The sequence below is a fragment of the Gymnoscopelus braueri genome, assembly GCF_963280865.1.
Source record: "Gymnoscopelus braueri genome assembly, chromosome: 12".
Lineage (NCBI taxonomy): Eukaryota > Metazoa > Chordata > Actinopteri > Myctophiformes > Myctophidae > Gymnoscopelus > Gymnoscopelus braueri.
Window position 1 is genome coordinate 29,596,083 of NC_137614.1, and position 12,554 is coordinate 29,608,636.

Here is a 12,554-nt window from a genome sequence, read left to right on the forward strand (position 1 = left end):
TTTAATTAAATAAATAAATGAATGCCCTATTTTATATTGTCACATAAATATATTTCACCCCTTTTAATGCCAAAAATAGGGACACCGGTTTGGAAGTGGTAGTCTGTCTGTGAGTTTATAAATATTTAATCAATGAGACTAATAAAATAGACTACATTGGATCCATTGGAACACAGATTATTTTTCCCATTTCTTGAAAAGTAACAGTTTGGTTATCGCCCGACAGCAATGATATGGCTTGGAGAAAAGTTTTCTTTCTACTTTACTATTGCAAAGTGACAGCTGACATTTTCCCTCATTAAGAAAAGTGACAGTGGATGTTTTCCCTCATTAGGAAATGTTAACTTTCAAGTCTTTGGTTCCAGTCTTTGATGATGCATTCATGGTGCCTAAAATATAGGGATAATAATGTCACTGAGATACAGGGGGGCATCTGTTGCACTTTGATGCTACACGGATCGTTGTCAGGAGAAAACCAAGACAACCCAGACACTCGGGGGATGAATGAGGACAAGGTGGCTGTCTGTGGGGGGCCGCAGCAAAGTCTCTCCTTCTGATCTTCCTTCAGCTAAAGCCCCATATCCTCCTTGCACGCACGCACGCACACTCCCATGCATGCACTCACGCACGCACAGAAACACAAGCTCTTCTCTTCACTAATGGCTCTCTACCATCTGCCCCACATGTAACAGCCCAATTAGAGAGATGCCCTCTGACCCCACCTGTCCACATTTTATTTGAAGGTCTACAGCCGCCCCATCAAGGAGGACCCCCCCACACACACATATATGCTCTGTCTCTCTTACACACACGCACACGCACACACACACACACACACACACACACACACACACACACACACACACACTTTAACCACTTATTTATGTCCACGCAAAGGAGATCATACAAGGACACAAATAACAAAAGTAACAGCGTCTCTGCCATTATGTGATGGCTGCCAATTATAGCAGAGACAGCAGAATACTTTGCCAGCCTTTTTGGGCATCCCAAGTTGTTGGAACCCTCTAACAACCAGTCTGTGGGTATGTCCTATAGGCTGCCAAGTGCAGGCCATCTCTAATACAGACACTTCTCTGGACTCTTCATCAACCACAACAACATCTGGTGTATTAGCTGTCAAAGATGTGAAGATGTCTGGGTTATTACAGAGATGAAACGTGGATGGAATGACACGGGAATACATACATACATACACACACACACACACACACACACACACACAGATTTTAACCTTCGATTGTTGTTTTTCCTACAGGGTCTGAACCGATTGATCAGCCTTGTGTAGGTTTGGTTTTAACCCTTCATCTTGTCCTCTGGATCAGCAGAGGTGCTGGCCATGGTGATCTGAGCAGAGGGAACAGAGGGAGACGGTCTGGGCACAGTGTTTGTGTGTGTGTGTGAGCGGGCGCGTGTGTTTACTCCAACACGACAAGCCCCCCAGGAAGTTGAGGAAAAGAGACGGAGCGAGGGAAAAGGTGGCCTCGAGAAAACCCTGTAGAACTTCACAATGTCCCATAACAGAGAACTGGTGCTTTTCTATATAAAGTATAAACTCTCACAGAGAAACTATCCCATCCACCACATTGGGCTCACGGAAGCACCGAACAGGACTGAGGGGGGTGCGGGCGAGACACTGGAGGCGGACGAGCAGCGGGGGGCGACGCAACACGCCAACGGCACACTCAACGGCACAAGCAGCTCGGGCACCCCGCCAGACTCTCCGCTCCGACAGCAGCGCTCGCCGTTCACCGCGACGACGGCAGCGGTGGCGGCGGCATCGAGCCTGGACGTGGTGAAGGAAGCCCTCCGGGACTCGGCCAACGAGTTCGAGCTGCGCTTCGCCCGCGCCTTCAGCGACCTGTCGTCGCAGCTGCACATCACGCCGGCCACGGCGTACCAAAGCTTCGAGAGCGTGATGGACGAGGTGTTCCGCGACGGCGTCAACTGGGGCCGCGTGGTCGGCCTGTTCGCCTTCGGCGGCGCACTCTGCGTGGAGTGCGTGGAGAAGGAGATGAGCCCTCTGGTGGAGCGCATTGCAGACTGGATGACCGTCTACCTGGACCAGCACATTCAGCCCTGGATCGACACCCAGGGAGGATGGGTGAGTCAAACAGACTGTGTGTGTGTGTGTGTGTGTGTGTGTGCAAAATTCACATTCACACAGGACGTGCAAATCTTACAGTATATCTGATTCTGTCAGTGGTGGAAAAAGTACTCAAATGTTTTACTTAAGTAAAAGTACCAATACTGCAATATAACAAGTAAAAGTCCAGAATTCAAAATTTACTTGAGTAAAAGTACAAAAGTATTGGCATCAAAATGTACTTAAAGTACCAAAAGTAAAAGTACTAAATACTGCGACGCGTTGTGAGCTTGTAGATCTGCTATTTTCAAATAGCCTATGTATAAAATAGGGCTAAATTGGTTAATGTATGTTTCATAATGTCATAATTTATATCTGAAAAGTAACTAGTAACTAAAGTTTTCAAATAATTGTAGTGGAGTAAAAGTACAATATTTGCCTCTGAGATGTAGTGGAGTAGAAGTAAAAGTATTGGAAATTGGAATTACTCAAGTAAAGTACAAATACCTCAAAATTGTACTTAAGTACAGTACTTGAGTACATGTACTTAGTTACTTTCCACCACTGGATTCTGTATATAGCTGTCACGAAATAATTACGATGAATGATTTTATTGTGTGTTTGGCAATGAACATTGAACATATAAATAATGGGCGTGGCTGCAGGTGTCTGTACTGTATGTGGGTGGGTGTGTGTGGAGGTGAGTTTGGCTGAAGGTGTGTGTGTGGCTGAAGTGGGTGTGTGTGTGTGTGTGTGTGTGGAGGTGGGTGTGTCTCTGTGTGTAGGTGGATGTGACTGCAGGTTTACTTATGTAGGTGTGTCAGGTTTGACTGTTGCTTTATACTGCTGTAGAATACGAGCGCTTGAGCATGTGTTGTTCACGTGCTGCAAACAGAGCTGGAGTTTATTGGTGTTGCTGTCCATGTGTAGTACACTGCACACACTTGTGCACGTGTTTCAGTGGCTGTGGTTTCCAGACAGTGTCCCTCTTACTGCGATGGATTTATGAGAACACGGTTGCATAAGTGTTCTGGTCCATGTCGGTCAGCTGTGCTAATCATTGAGGCTTGACTATCTGCAGCCTTGGTCACTCTGCACCTCACCCGACCTCCTGAGAGGAGGCCTGGGGAGGTGGTTTCTGGTCTACCGTGCCTCCCATGACAAACAAGTTTGTTCTTTTGTTCCAGGTTTGTTGTGTATATTCTGAGTTGGCTTAACCAAAATGGGCCCGACAATGTCGATTACAGGCATAGGCCCACCCACTGTGTGTATTTAGCCGACAGCTCAAGGTTTCTGGCGCCGAGGCCTTCGTGTGACATGGTACGGGGGGTGGGGCTGGCCCTGACACACGGCCGAGAGGAAAGGGCTTCAAGTTGAGATGGAGTTGGAGAAAAAATAATGAAAAACAATGGACCTATTATTATCAAACCATGTCACACTGACATCACGCAGGCATGCATGTGCAGGCCAGTTGCAAAGAGCCCGAGTCCGACCTCTTATAAGATGCAATGGAAAAGAAGTCATGGCAATCACATGAAAAAACTGTGATGCCTCCGGGTCCTTCTTTAAGGGTGTAAGTGATTCCCCAACCAGTTATCCACAAAGCCCCCTACCTCCAATCGTTATGACTGACTGACCCTCGCGGAGGGAGCACTCACCTGACGCACAAGGCCAACGGCTGTTCGGCACAGGCATTCGCTCCCTCAGGCATTCGCTCACTCAGGCATTCGCTCACTCAGGACTCAGGAGTGCCTCACAGTCACAAGTAGAGGTTTGGAAATGTATCGATTTATAAGATGCATCGAGACGTGCACGATTCTGCATCAACGCAGTGATATTACATAATCGATTATAGCCTGCTTATGTTCATTGTTGATCTTTCCAGTTACTTCAGAAGGCAACGTTGCATTGAACGAGTGATGCTTTGCTATGTTAAGCTACAGTACGTGCTAATGCCACTGAAGCTTCCGCTGAGGGACTGAGGGAGGCTGAGATCATAAGTCTGAGATAAGGCTGAGATCAAGTCATAAATAAGAAGTCACTCATTATTTTGAAAGCAGAAAATGTTTGTCAGTCAAACTGACCTAACTACACACTCGCAGCACTTCGCAATTTAGTGCGTTGTGAACTTGAAGGTCTGCTATGGAAAGCCAAAAGGGTCGTTTTCCGCTTGGCGTCCCCCGGCCGAGGACACCTCAGGGCCGGGTGCATTTGCTTAAATGTGTACACTCTCAGAGTAAAAAAGAGTAAAAAGGTTTTTTGTCTTACAACTGCTATATGAAAACCTTATTTTTGTATATTATAGCTAGCACAATTGTAAAGTTTTAATGTAGCCTGTTGCATAAGGATTTATGTTTTGTTTTTGAGGACTGAACATTTTCATAATGGGTAAACTAGGCCTACACCATTTATTTCTTTTGGTTTACAAAATGTAATTTAATATTAAGACATTTAGGTTTGAAGCAGAGTGATTTGTACCCGAATCACGATAAATCACTATGAATAAGGAACCCCATAATTTGTATTTGACTGCTTGTCAAATACAAATTAATGCAATAATACATATAAATATAGAAAATTGGGAGGCATTGTAGAATCTTATCATTAACCGATTAATCGTAATCAAATTGTGAGACCAATGAGAGATTCACACCTACTCACAAGCGCCATGCACAGGATGAGTGAAACCAAACGAGCACTCTTCAAAACAAATGGGTTGGAACGCAACCTGTGAGCGCACGTACAGTATTAGTGTTTGTATACAAAGAATTGATCCATAAGACGATGAATGGAGAACAACAAGGGAATTAAGAGCACAAAGAACACAAAACACTAAGAACAAAAGGTTGTGATCAGCAGCTGGTTCAGCTGTTCTTTAATTGACCGCATCGAACAGAGAGCTTAACAGGCTCTATCAGGAGCTTTGCTACCTCTGTAGATCTTTCTCTCTCTCTCCAGCCCTTCCTGCCCTCCCCTGTGTCTAGGGGATCGAAGTTCTCTCTCATCACGGGGGTGGGTGAAGTCCAAGCCTCTCACAGATAGCCCTTTGTTTTATCCGTTGGTCACTTGATTGGCTCTGCTCTACTCTATTCTTTTCCCCCTCCCTACCACTCTCTGTCCATTTTCTCTTGATCCACCCTGTCCTCTGTACTGTACTGTCATGTTCTTTTTCTTCCTAAGCACGTCCTGTAGATGAAAGCTCTGTTCTCCAGGGTCAGACAGGACCAGGCTGTCCTGTTTTCTGACCCTGTGTGTGTGTGTGTGTGTGTGTGTGTACTGTGTAGTGGTGCGCACACAGAATGGTTACATGATCGGTATGGTCAGCTCTTTCCTTTGTGATGCTGTGGCTGCCCCTGGATGGTATGGAGGGGATCAGGGAGGGGAGGGGCTGTTTATGTCGCCGCGGAACAGCGTAGGGTATAGGTCGGAGGTCGATCTTATGGAAACTGCAGTCTGATTGGACGGACCACGCAGCCAGCGAGAACCTCATTGGACAAGCCATACTGTAATCGTGCTGTTTGCACAACAGAGCTGAAATAGAGGGGTTTTTGGGGGGTAGATATTGGTTTGAATTGGAACTTGTTAGGTGAGAGAGAGAGAGATTATAGAAAACAGTGGGTGATTTCACATAGGAACATGACTGGGAGCAGCCAGGTTGTTCGTAAAGAATGAAACGGAGAGCTTAACAGGCTCTTGTAGGTCTTGGCTGCATATTGCATAGCTCAGTTACTGTAGGCCTGCAATGTCATCATTCAGTGATGTTCTTGGGTACGTGTCCTTTGTCTCTGACGCATTAAAATCTGAAAAGACGCATTAGAATTAAATCACTATTGATGAATCCAAGTGACTCACCCTATTTTTACCCTGATAATGCTATATTGTTTCAAGTTAAAAACCATTTAACCCCTCAAGACAGCAGTGGGCGTGTGCATGAGATGACCATGATCACTATAACCATATAACATCAAACAAATATGTAAAAAAAATAAACAAAATGTCAACAACAACGACACAAATTGTATTGGGGGCCCATTCAGTTGACTCGTGAGTCCCTGGACCCACTACATTGAACACATCACTGTTGATTGTCACAAACTCATTTATTTCATGTACCTGTCTCATGTAAAATGGCAAATGTTCAGTTTTGTTCTTCATAACTTTGTCATCCCTAATTTAAGAGTTCTCAGGGAGAATCTTCTAAATATGTTCACATCACCGACCGAAGCCAGATCTGTGTCCTAGACCACGATTACCTATGTTTTGACCGATATTTTGTAAAAAAAAGTACAAAATGTTCTCATCAGTATGAAAAACATTTTACTTAGCAAACAAATAAATAAAGATAGATAAAAAAAATAAACACACTTTTATTTTATTGAAGAACTTGAAACAAAACTGAAGCATTTGGCCTATGATGACACATTGGCTGCATAATTGCCGATACCAATGTCATAAAAAAATGCAAATAATGGCTGATATATCGGTCTAGCTAAGAAACTTTAATAGCTTCAAGAGAGGTAAATATGGGCATGTTTAAATGCTGCTGTTTCAGAGGCACTACATTTAAGCTGTCAGCATATAAGGAAAGTCCGTTGTGAGCCACAGTGTTAGGTTATCTGGGTGAGGTGTGATTTTTAAAGCCATGACGGAATAGTTTACCAGAATTCAACTGGTAGATGCTTTGCCTTTTAGTCAAATTCCCCACCCCTCCTGACCACAGTGCGTATTCTTAATACAGCTGTCATGTTCACTCATCAACACGTAGTCATCAACACATAGATCATAGAAAGAAAGCCTGTGGTCTCTTATGAATTGTCAACGTGCGCTCGCGCACACACACACACACACACACACACACACACACACACACACACACACACACACACTTCCCTGAATGTGAGGCCAGTGGCTCAGCAACAATGTCAACATTAACGGACGGATCGTAGTGGTTGCTATTGTCAGCGGTGTGAATGTCACCGTAACTCTGAGTTGGAGAAGTGAATGACTTCAGTTGAAAACTGTTGAATGAAGCTGTGTTGTGGAGGTTGTGTTTTACTTCTCCATTGCACACCATAGAGGAAAAGTACTGCCTCCTCGGTCACACTGGGCTGCTTCCTCCCTTTGTGTGCTTATTTAATAAACCCTCGTTTTTGTTCCAGCTTGGGCCAGACCCTGGCGAAACGGATAATTAGGTTACACTTCTTTCACCATTGCCACATGGGCATCCCCCAAAAGTGCAGGGGTTTTCAGGGGTGAATTGAAGGTGTTTTACCCTGGAAGATCACTATAATTCCTCTCTCGTATTTCTTCTTACTCTTTTATGTTTCCCTCTGTTACTACTACTATCTGTGGTCTGGTCTTTCCCAGAAACGCACCAGAAACGCTCTCAGGTAGCCCTGTACTTTCTGTCTTCTTTTTTCTCTGAAAGTAGACCCACATGTGGTTGCTCTCTTTCCTCTTTGTGTCTGCCACTTCTCTACTCAAGAGAAAAGGCACACAGCCGTTGGCAGATGCGGGAAGTGGAGCAGTAACTCTGCCAGGCAGGTGCACCCCCCCTTTTTTCCTTTCTTTTCGGTACTCGGTTAAATATGCAGGGTCTCTACCCGTCAGCAAGGGTCACTTTCACCTGTCTCACAGAGGGAGAGAGAGACACACACACACGCAAACACACTGATCCTTCTCATGTGCTCTTTCTCTGTCTCATGATCTCTGCTGCGACTTCCTAATTCTGTCAGCTCTCGTCACCTACAGAGGTCATGTGACTGCATTATGCGGAAGGAAGGAAGGGGTCCCAGACAAAGTGAGGAAAAGGGGGGGAAGGGGGCCCGGCACTGAATTAGAAGAGAGCGAGGCTGGTGTGTGTCTGTGCTGGGGGTCACTCATGTCAAGGATGAAATGATTCTCCAGCCTGTCTGTGCTCTAGATAGAAAGTAGAGTGGTGCAAACCAAATTCAGTCACCCCCAAGCCAATTAATGTCTGGGTAATTCTGAGAGCTACCCAATGCCAGAAGCTTTTATTTATTATTCATATATTTTTGGGAATGAATTTGAATTAAGGAGGAAAGAAACCACCCAAAAAGCCGCCTTCAGATAGCAGTTCACATTCCTCTGGCTTCCGATGTTTTTCTTTTTCAGACAAACTAGCGGGCAAGGCCATATATTGCATGATAATAAACGTGGGGACAGGGGCGGGGGGCATCGACCTAATAACAGCGCCTCCTGCAGAGTGAGCGATGGCGATGATCGCTCATTGGGGATTGTGCTGGCCCGGGGGCGGGGAGGGCGAGGGAGGGGGGGTGTGAGTTTACGGAGGTTATTACCAATTATAGATGAATAATATCTCGACCTGCTGCTGGGGGGGTACTGTGTTTTTCCTCCGCTGACAAACTAATAAATGCTAAAGTGGTTCAGTAACAGCCGCTGCCACTAGGTCCGGGGGAACTTCACAGCGTTACGATGAAGGAAACCGTGGGTTGGATTCCAGAGAAAAAGCATTAGATGTATTGATTTTTTTTACCTCCTTTTTACCTATGATGTTTGTGCTGGAAAGGTCAGTGAAAAATAGCAGAAAATGCAGCAATTCGAAAAGCTGAAAATGCAGCAATTTGTTTCTTTTATCCTCCCAGCGACAATACAGATGCAGTCTGTTTCTCTCTCTTTTGCCTAGTTTACCGAGTGCACCTATAGTCTCCTTTTTATAGCTTCCCACCTTAACCACTGGCTTAGACACCTGTCTGTGTCTGTTTTTAGATGCATGTGTATAGACACAACATGCTGTAGTACACATACCCTAAGTACTATAAGAACCTATGGATATATCTATATAGTCACCTAAATGTCATTATTTATTTATATACTGTATACACACACACTCACACACTGCATAAATAAATGCACTGAGCAGGCTAAACTGCAGTTGGTTTTAAAATGGTAGCTGCTAATTATTGGACCAGAGAGCATTTCACTGATTTGTTTTGACAGGGAACACCTGAGCTTCGTCTTCACTATAGTCTCCATCTATATTTCCTCAAGTCAATTGGGAATCGCACAGAAGCACATTCCCTCTCTGTGTCTTTATGTTTCTCTCTCTCTTTCTCTTTCTCTCTCTCTCTCTAATTAACATTCACATAGGATAGGCGGTTGGCTCCATAGAGTCGTCTGACAGACTTCCCTACAGGAAATCTCTCTCCTGGGACCTGAGCAGTCTGCCTCCATCCCTCTCTCCTCCTCCTCCTCCTCGGTCCTGTGCCTCTCCTCTCTTTCTCCCTTCCCCCTGTAGACTTCCTCCTGTTCCCCATTTCCCTCCCTCTGCCCTCTCTACCCCCCCCCCCGATCAATTTAACCTTTTTATCAATCCCTACCGTATCTTGTCTTTCTCCCACTCCTCCCACCTCTACCTCTCCTCTCGCATCCATCATGTCCGACCTCCTTTTGTATCCCAGGCAGCTTCTCTCCATATTATATACCTTTCCTTATTGTCCCCCCCCCCCCTTACTCTGCCACCGTAAAGCCACCCTGTGGTTGCTACAACCGTGTTGCAGACCTGACATGCAACCACGCCACCTTGTTCCCACCACCTCACCACCATCCTTCGTTTCTTGTTCCCGTGCTCTCACGTGTTTCACTTGTTTGTTTACCAGTGTCAGTCACACACACACACACACACACAAACACCCTCCCTCCCGTCTATCTCACCCACTATCGATTCACTTGATCACAGGTCATGGGCTCTTAATCGTTAACGCCCACCCTCCCGTTCCCTCAGGTCCTAGCAGCCCGTCTCTATCCCTTCATTTCTGCATCCCCTTCATCACTCCCTCCCTCTCTCCTCCTCTCCCCGTCCATGCCTAATGGGTCTCATGACTAATTGCAAGAGATGTTTTCGTGTTGTTGTTTGAGCGCACATGCGTATTTTCACGCCACTTGTTTTGGTTCTCGGGTTTAAATCGGCTCACGGCGGTGGGCGCACGATCATTGCAATTCGTGGGTGTGCTTGTTTCTTGGTGGCGGCGTGCGTTTTCTTTTTAGTTGTGTTCTGATTTTCTTTCTTTTTTTATATGCGACTGCGTGCCGCAAAGGGGAGGGGACAAGGGAGTCAGACTGTTGTTCATGTGACCGCCTGGAACAAAGGACCTCTGGCCACCCACACACATATACTCACACGTGCATCACAGACGGTAATTTGCTTTACTGTTGGTCTATGGTCGACTCGTGCCCACAGGTGTATCGCTGCTTTGCAGGCTAAATCAACAGTGACAACACGCAGTCGACCTCAATGAATAGGACGCGATGACCTAAACGCAACTCCGTCGTTGTCCGTTTCTCTAACCTGTGACACACACACACACAGAGCTTTCGCGACCCTTTTTTGCATCTGATCAATGAAAGCCACCTTTGTTGGGGAAGAGTCAATAAGCGCCCATTGTGAAGGCGTGCGCGCTCTGAGAGCGCCCAGTGGCTTTATGTAGATTCAACTCCCCACGTTTTCATATGAATGTGGGAGTTCAAGCGTATATGTTGGTTTTGTTGTTGGGTATACACATGTGCGCTTGCGCGTTGGATGCTCTATGGGACTGTGTGTGTGTGTCTGATGTGTGCCACAGTGACAGGCTCGAAATGGCAGCAAACAGATGGTATGTTTCGGTCTCCTCCAGTCCCATCGAGGGAACATCAGGGACATTGTGTGTGTGTGTGTTTGTGTGCATGTGACAATGTTATTTAGGTGTTTTTTCTCTCTCTCTTTGAGGAGCTGTGTGCTGTGTGGGAAGCTCAACCTACACACTTCTTCAAAAACGTTGGCCCATGCCATTCCTGTAAGGTCACGTGGGCTGGGGATTCGAATCCAAACAGGCTTTTGATCTCTGCTAGATGTGTTAAACTGGAGGAAAGAGCAGTAGCTGACCCAGTGGAATAGAATGTATTTATTATCAACCTAATGCACGCTCACTATCACTAAACATGCATACTGGCCACGCTTCAGGGATTCTCCCAGATTGAGGTATTTATTGCTGTGCCAGCAGCAAGGTTATTAGTGCTAACATACAGTACTATACATTGAAAACAAACATGCCTTTAATGCGTATTTTTACATTTTTATTATGCGTTATGTGAAAGCCACTAATGTAAAGCCTGTGGGGGCGGGTGGGTGGATGAAAGAACAGGGATGCCCGATGTCACAAGAAGAGAAAACTATTCTCATCACTTTTTCCTCAACAACAACAACAACAACAAGAAAATAAAAGAAAAAGGCCTCAATCCCTCAATACCAGGGAGTAGTTTGAACCCCCTATAACCCCCCGATTAAACGATAACAACACAATTGCTCTGTTGTTGCTAGTGTCTCTTGACCAGTAGGCCGGGCTGAGGGGCAACGTCTCCCGCATCACATGGAATAGTTGACGTGCATCATCTTAGCGTGCTGGTGTCCAGTCATGTGCTACGCCGGGGCCCAGTGACTTGTCATTCCAAGCAAACACTGCAGCAGGAGATTTCAATAATGACTTCCTCCTTCCCCCTGGTTGAAGGGCTTCTAATTAATGGAATCAGCTGGCATAGCATTGAGTTGGAATGGAAATTTTGTGTGTGGTAGACTATTAGCCAACATTGAGCACCACACACACACACATGCGTGGAAGGATGTTTGCAAGTGTGTTGAGAAACAGGCCATCCATATATTCCACACAGGATGCACTTGTCTGTCTGTGTGTCGCTCTCTCTTACACACACACACCCACCCACCCACACACACACACACACACACACACATCAGTATGTTCCACGCACTACATATTTTAGGCACGCAAGCAAGATATCCAGCCACGCTCGCTGCATGCGCTTGTGTGCTCGCTGTGTTCAGAATGCAATCCTCTCCTGCCAACGTACTGCAGAGAGCAGACAAATGGAGACTGGCACACATTAAGATTTCAGTTTTTACTGCACTGCTGGGATAACCCCCCTCTGGAGATGTCAGCGACAGACAGACAGGGTAGGAGGCTAGAGTCAGGGCGGCTGGATGAGAGAGAGCGAGAGAGAGGGAGAGAGGGACGGCCTGGCTGGCAGAAAACAGAAGAAGCAGCGAGGCAAACACAGGTTAAGGGAGGATAGATAGATAAATGGATAGATGGATAGAGAGGCAGACAGACAGGTTGAGAGTGAATGAGACAGACAGACAGACAGACAGACAGACAGACAGTCATTGAGGCAGAGAGACTGGTTGAGAGTGAATGAGACAGACGGATAGACAGTAGACAGACAGACATTGAGGAAGAGAGACAGGTTGGAGAGTAGGAAAATAGTGCAGTGCAACAAACAGACAAAGAATAGGATGGATAGCGAGACGGAGAGTGATGGCGACAGTCAGAAAGACATGTTAGACTGGGCTCTGGTGGTGACTGGATCTACTAGCTGGATGAGGATGTATATGTAGGTTACTAGGTACAGTATGTGTGAT

At 45.9% G+C, this 12,554-nt stretch overlaps 1 protein-coding gene across 4 annotated transcripts in view; it reads left to right on the top strand.

Annotated features, from left to right (window-relative positions):
- Nucleotides 1-12,554, top strand: part of bcl2l1 (BCL2 like 1) — a 34,565-nt gene that overhangs the window by 3,897 nt on the left and 18,114 nt on the right. For 2 of the 4 annotated variants that reach the window (XM_080443751.1, XM_080443752.1), the window contains exon 2: nucleotides 1,347-2,122. In XM_080443751.1, coding sequence (XP_080299877.1) covers nucleotides 1,529-2,122 — 594 coding nt within the window. In that variant the 5' untranslated portion in view covers nucleotides 1,347-1,528. Of the gene's footprint in view, nucleotides 1-1,276; nucleotides 2,123-12,554 lie in introns of all 4 variants that reach the window. The other 2 variants (XM_080443749.1, XM_080443750.1) reach the window with 1 other exon arrangement.